The 6,921-nt window shown below is 53.7% G+C and overlaps 1 protein-coding gene across 1 annotated transcript; it reads left to right on the top strand.

Moving 5' to 3' along the window:
• The first annotated feature begins 12 nt into the window (after positions 1–12).
• CSUI_010016 (elongation factor tu) lies at positions 13–6,555 on the top strand. Its single transcript, XM_068070123.1, has 10 exons — positions 13–215; positions 565–938; positions 1,358–1,580; positions 2,086–2,264; positions 2,586–2,734; positions 3,288–3,354; positions 3,646–3,949; positions 4,696–4,778; positions 5,169–5,241; positions 5,482–6,555. The coding sequence occupies exons 1-10, from the start codon at positions 164–166 to the stop codon at positions 5,529–5,531; spliced, it is 1,554 nt and encodes a 517-aa protein (XP_067917902.1). The 5' UTR covers positions 13–163; the 3' UTR covers positions 5,532–6,555.
• The last annotated feature ends 366 nt before the right edge of the window (positions 6,556–6,921 follow it).

The raw sequence follows: 6,921 nt of genomic DNA, 5'->3' as shown, positions 1-6,921 counted from the left end.
TCTCGCACTGTTTCCACCCCCTCCTCCGCCCCCTGCTGTGACGGACCCTTCCTGCACGGTCACTCCGTCCTCTGGAGCACATCCAGTTTCGCATACCTCTCAGGCTGGCGTACGGAATGGTGACGCTCCTGTTCCCCCACCTGTCGATGATGTCACTAGGCAAATGGAGACTCTGCGTGTGGAACCGAAGGAGTCGTGCTGGTCGGACGAAGTTGGTGAGTTGTGTGGGGTTGTCCTCCTGTTGCGAAAGCAGCTGGAGGCGTGCAGGACATATCAGTCTCCCCGTATCCTGTTTTAGAACGTGCACTGTCCGACGACCCGGTATTCCGAGAATCCAGGCTGTGTCTCTGTGAACAATATTGGAGGCGTTAAGTCACGTTTTCAGGTGGTCCATTGTCTGTTTTGTTTCAACTCTGCGGACACAGGCCTGGTCAAGGCACGGAATGTGCCCGCCTTTTACAAAGTACTGAATTAAGTCACCCGTGCACCGCTGTCGGGTAGTGTCGGCTCTATGCCTGTGCATTTGCTGTTGCTAAGGGTTCAGGCTCTTTTTTGTCCGTACAGATGAGCCGATCGAGGAGACAGAGACTTCTACAGAGCCCCCTGCTGACACCCCCGTCTCGGTCACAGGCGTCGCTGCCACCGCTTCGCCTTCACCGGGGGCAACAACAGACGTAGTATCCGCCAAGGCTGCTGCGAAGGAGGCTGCTGCCGCCGCTAGCCGGAAGGCTGCTCCGGACAGTCGGCCGCACCTGAATGTTGTGTTCATTGGTCATGTAGATGCAGGCAAGAGTACGACGTGTGGGAACATCCTCTATCTTACTGGGGGAGTTGACGAGCGCACCATTGAGAAGTATGAGAAAGAGGCGAAGGAGAAGAACAGGGAGAGCTGGTTTTTGGCCTTCGTCATGGATATAAACGAGGAAGAAAGGCAGAAGGTAGAGGGATCACTCACTACAGGATGAACCGAAACCGTCGCACGGGCCATGTGTAGCCACCCAGGCGGATCGGGATGTATTGCAGAGTAGAGGTACTCGTTCTCCGCGTCTGGTACAGCAAGAAGGAGGACATATCGCTTTCTCGCAGCTCCGAACTTTGGCAGATGCGAGGGAGCGAAGGGGTCGCTTACGACGTCGAAGGAATAGAAGACCACCTCATGTTTTCTTTGATACACAGCAAAGTATTGACCGACCTAATGTAGGAAGATCAGGAATGAGTAGCAAGGGTACTAGTAACCTCTCTCTCGACGGGTGAACTCAGAACCTTGCAGTAGTCCAGGGGACACTCGTCGGGGCAGGGTAGAGGCCAACAGTTTTTGATTTCTTCTCCGGCAGGTGTGTGCTCCGCTGGACATCAGGGCAAAACTGTGGAAGTGGGTCGTGCGTACTTTTCCACTCCTAATCGGCGCTTCACTCTTCTTGACGCTCCAGGACACAAGGCATTTGTACCCAACATGATTGAAGGTGCTGCCCAAGCAGACGTTGGCGTTTTGATTATTTCGGCCAGGAAAGGAGAGTTTGAGACGGGATTTGAAAAGGGTGGTCAAACCCGTGAACATGCTTTGCTTGCCAAGACACTGGGTAAGTGCTTGCGACTATGAGGGCCTGACTATACGTTTGCAAAGGGAGTCTTCAGCGTTCTTTATGAATGAAGAGTCGAGAGCCGGGTGCGTGGGGGGGCTGGCCAGGTCCACAAAAGAGCTGCCAGCTAGTGAGTAGGATACCCTGACTGAAAGAGAGTTCAGATGCATAAAGGTTGTGCAGCAGCGTTCCCGTCGGGTGATAAGCGGAAGCTACTCGGCACTCGAGCCAGCTTGTCAGAAACAGACTAGTATTCTGTACGTGAGCGAACACCGACGGCATCCACGCTTGTTCATAGCCGTCTTTTTTGTTTGCTGGTTTTGGTCTCTTCCTCGTTGGAAGATCCGTGTATTCTGGTAGAGTGTGGTCACCCGCAGTCGCTGGATGCAAACCTTCCCTGCCGCCGATTGTCGGGCAAGCAGATCCGTGTCCGTCTGTGCACTTACTCTGCTTCAGTCCTAATGTGTTTCCCCAGCGTGCTTGCGTACTGGCTTCGTACTCCCAGGCGTCAATCAGCTAGTCGTTGCCGTAAACAAAATGGACGAGCCAACGTGTGGTTGGAGTCAGGCCCGCTTCGAAGAGATTGAGAAAAAGCTTACTCCCTTTCTCAAGTCATGCGGCTTCAATCCTGCGAAGGACCTCTCCTTCATTCCGATATCCGGTCTTCAGGGACAAAACCTGAAGGTAATCTCGCCATCTCACTTCGCGCTTCGGGGAGAAGAAAGGCGGTGACCGTTAGTTGGCTGGTTCCTCGGGGCACCATGGCTACACAAAGGCCCGGTGGTACAGGGTGCATTGGGTGGTTTCCCGGTACTGTGTGGTGGTTCTTATGGGTGAAACAGGACAGTGCACACGTAGGCGTGCTGTGGAACTCTTGCCGTGATTTCTTGAGTCTTCGGCTCGGTGAGGCAATAGGTCAGTTTGGTGCCAGTCGGTTTTCTGCTTTTTGTGTGTGCGGGGCACTCGTCTACATTGTCGGGCTGTTGTGATTCGAATGCGCTGCAGGATCATGTCTCGCGCCCTGGCACGAAGGCGTACGATCCGAGGGCGTCGTGGTACGGAACAGATCGGCCGAGTTTGTTCGAACTGTTTGATTCTCTCAGCCCCCCGGATCGCAAGGAGGACGATCCCCTCCGTGTTCCCATTCTTGACGGGTAGGCCTTTCGGAGAGAGTCGCCCAGACGGCCTGTGTGAGAGTGCAGTTCTGAAGAGCTTTACCGGTGTGGTGCTAGCGACAAGCGCTCCTGAGCTTTCTCACCTGCCGTTATATATCGTCGGTGTCCATTTCGGAGCAGTCACTGTGTATCTGTTCTAAGCTGTGCGACACATACGGCACTATCAGTCCAGTCGGCAAGGCAGCCTGCGAACAACCACTTTGCTGTGCTACCAGGATCACCGCAGTCGTAGCCGTAGCAGGTACCGCTGTATTCCACGGGTTTCGACGGTGAGTGCATAGGGGCCCCATTTCTTCAAACAAGCGGGTAGGTTTCGTTCTTCGTAAGGGGATGCTGTTGTTGTTGAGAATAGCCGTACTACACCGTCAAGCCTCAGAAATTGTCCCAGTACAGCCGTCGGGACGGGGAAGACGCAGCCCGTTCGCGGGGTGTCGTCTCCGCGTTCTTAGGTCCCGAGCCGTATCGGGATGGATTTGCTTTGTTGCTCTGAGATATGCCGACTCCGCGTCCTTATGTCTCTTTACTCCCTCAGCTACAAGGACAACGGCGTTATTGCTCTTGGGAAGGTGGAGGCCGGTACCCTGACTCCAGGCATGAACGTAGGCGACTTCCGCGGTCGCGCAGTTTTTTAAGGGGCCGCGGAAAGACAGAACCTGCGGATTCAGGATCAGCTGCTTAGGCCGTGTAATGGCAAGTCAGTTCGTATCTTCGCTGCGCCCCGGCAAAGACACTCCAGAGGCGAGACAAATCATCGTGCAAATAGCTGAAGCAGCGGACTTTGTTTAGTGTTCGCTAAGAGCAACACTGCGGCGATCTCGCTGAGTGAGAGACTGGTTTCTCCAGAGGTGTCAGAGTTCGTCACCGCACAGTTTCCTTGTTCCTGTTTGCAGTGTATTCTAATGCCGAATAAGAACAAAGTCAAAGTCCTTGGTGTGTACATTGAGGACGACGAAGTTGCATATGCAAAGCCAGGGGAGAACGTCCGTATCAAGCTGCTGGGCGTAGAGGAAGATCAACTGGGCAATGGGATGATGCTTTGCCCGGTAGCGGACCCTTGCCCTGTCGTTAGCTCTTTCGTGGGGCGCCTCGGAATCGTTGAGCTGCTGGAGCATCGTCCCCTGATCACTGCTGGCTATTCGTGCGTTCTGCACGCTCATACAGCTAGGGAGGAGGTCACACTGATCAAACTCTTAGGTATGTTGGCAAACCTTACCAACCACAGCATACTTCCGTCCTGTACTGTCGGGTCCGAAAGGCCGAGAGAGAAGCCAGTCAAGGTCTACGTGTTTACATCGTCACAGGTGTGCGAGATTGGGTAGTCCATTTGTGTTCACTGGGCAAGTGAACTCCGTTGTTCTGACGAAGAAAGAAGCTTGGCGCTGTTCGGGATATTCTCCCGTTTGAAAAGCAGGAGTGAGCATGAGATGTCATCCACAGGGGAGTGAATGATTGTCTTATCTTCCGTACCTTCGAGGCCACTTTCAGTTGCAACCGTGTTTGCCCCGCTGACTGTCGCATGTTAGAGAAGGCTGTTTCCAGCTGGACAGTCAGTGGTCATCCCTGGTGTCTGGGCGCCGTCTTTGACGATGGGCTGGTAGCGTGCTGGCTTTATGGTCCGGAGCTTGACAGTTGACGCAGTGTCTTAGTTGCCTGGTTTCTAAAAAGCCGCAGGCCGGCGACAGGGATATTTCTTATGAGTCAAAGGACTGAGTGCCGGTCGTTAGGGTCTCTCTTGGGAACGACATAGAAATGCAGCCGAGGTACGCAGGTAGTCGGCGACTTCAGGGATCGGCTGCATTTGTCTATCCTGGGGCAAGCCAGTTCTATGCGGCATATGTATCTCGTTCTTTTTCCGGCGAGTTCAGGGATCGGCTGCATTTGTCTCTATCCTGGGGCAAGCCAGTTCTATGCGGCATATGTATCTCGTTCTTTTTCTACAGAAGTAGTCGACAAGAAGACAAAGCGGAAGAAGTGCAACCCACAGTTCGTAAAAAACGACTGCATGGTCACAGTCGAGATTTCGGTAAGTTGTCTATTTCCGCTCCCCGCTTCGCAGTTTCGCGCCAATGCCTGTCTCAGATGCAGCCGTTCGTATGAGATTCATGCTATCGGTTCTCGTGAGTTCGTTCTGAGTGGCTTGAACATCCAGCCAGAAGCACCGCGACACGGTCGCTTTCTCACCTGGTCGTTCTGTTGTACGCGAATGTCGCGGGATACCGGGCTACCAGTGGAGCCTCTCTGAAGTGAAGAGTCCTTTTAGGAGAAGACAGTGTACCGGAGGATGTGGCACCGATCAACGCTCTCGCCGGGGTTGCGGCACACAACACTCCACGAGCTGTATTGTATGCCGTGTTTGTGAGGACGGCCCTGCAAACAGATACCAAGAACTGTTCTCGCTTTCTTATTTGCGCAGCTGCAAAACCCGGTCTGTCTGGAAGAGTTCGAGAAGATGGCACAACTAGGACGGTTCACTCTTCGGGATGAAGGTATGGCAGATTGCACTTGTGGAGAGTCTTGTTTCGTGGTGGGTACCAGGCCATGTGCACGAGTAAGCATTTCGTGTTTTCCACATTTCGCCACGTCGCTGGACAGTCTGCCCCCACAGGCTCCACTGTTTGTCCATGGATCGTCGGTTGAGTAGGTCCGGTGCAGCAGCCCTTGTCTCCTGTCTGTACTACATGTTTGGGCCGACACGTTGTTATTTCTGCGGATTTCGCTGTGTGCAGGGAAGACCATTGGCATTGGACGGGTACTTCAGATCTTGACTACCTCATGAATGCGGGGGTGCCTCACTAAGAGATATCGTCGTGCAACGGCAGGAAATCACCACCAGCTTGGCGTTGGTTAGACTCTTCGTTCACGAGTGTCTGTCTGTCTCCCCGGGTGTCCTGACGGAAGCTTCAGTAATCGAATTTCAGGCATGGCAGGGGCTCACACCACTTCAGGATCCCGCATGCAGAGAGAGTCGTACGGTGTGTAAGCAGCAGCTGCGGTTATCCCGTCGAGCCCGGTTACTTGGATATACATCGTTTGTGGCCCGAGTGACAGGGACGCTTTCACCACTCAATGCGCTTCATTTCCAGGTGTTCGTGGATCTAGCTCATGCGAGCCGGGGGTTTAGCGCGCACCGCTCGATTTGTATGAACCCCACTGCTGAAACACCCTCTAACTAGAGGGCATTCTGAGAACTGAACCGTGGCTTGCAAAAGCCGATTGCGTACTTGCGTCACGTGCTACGTACGTCGATCGGAAAAACGCCGTCACGCCGGTTGTAGTGGGCGGGACCTTTTTTCCGGCTACTCGTTGCCTACCCCAGCACGAGGACATGTGTAGTCCTGATGTGTCTACCACTTCGGCAGGCCGCGGAAACAGTCAGGACCCGCACAGTTCTGTGGCTATGGCCTTCAATGAGCATCTGGGAGGCTCATTTCCCTGCTTCGAGCTTTCGTGTATTCTTTCCATGCACTCTGAAAGCGACTGTCTCTGGGGGGGACGGCAGTCCTATAGAACTGTTCAGACGGTTCGCTAGACAAAAGGAGTTGTTGCGGAAGCGCATTGTCCAATGCCATTAAGTCCTCTCGGAGCCGCTTCGCAACGGGGCACAATAGGCAACTTTACATCTTCGTGCCGCGGACTGTCGCGGGTGAACGGTCGAGAATTTGCGAGATATCACTGACATTGTTGTCTACTGTGCTCGGGCCGCCATTTGCATGGACGCCAGTATATAAGGACTTGTCGTCATGAAACTTGTTCGGGAGGGCCTTCGTGCCACCGTACACCGGACCACTTGCAGAGGAGATTTGAGAAACCAGCTCTTGCGAAGACACTTTTTTCTTCTCTGCGATGAGCTCCAGTGCAGCTTCGAATTCCGCAAAAGTAATTGTCTTGGCACCCTTCGCCTTCACTTTAGTGAAGATGAGATCGGCGTCAGTCGTCGTGTACGCCTTGTCGAACACCTTGCAATCCTTGCACAGCTTGACGAAGGTGCGCCCGTCCATTGCAGGGCTGTCGTGCGTGAAAGCGTTGAATACGCCCTCGAGCCCCGACATGTTTGCAGACCAGAGTTTAAAAAAAAAAAGAAGGCGCTCCAGACGGCTGTACGTTTATTTGTTCAGAAAAAGTAAAACTGTTTTAACTCGAAGCCCCTCGCGGGGCCAGTGCTCAGA

The sequence above is a fragment of the Cystoisospora suis genome (genome assembly GCF_002600585.1).
Source record: "Cystoisospora suis strain Wien I chromosome Unknown contig_6540, whole genome shotgun sequence".
NCBI lineage: Eukaryota > Apicomplexa > Conoidasida > Eucoccidiorida > Sarcocystidae > Cystoisospora > Cystoisospora suis.
The sequence above is the reverse complement of the archived record's forward strand: the minus strand, read 5'-3'. Positions and strand labels throughout refer to the sequence as shown.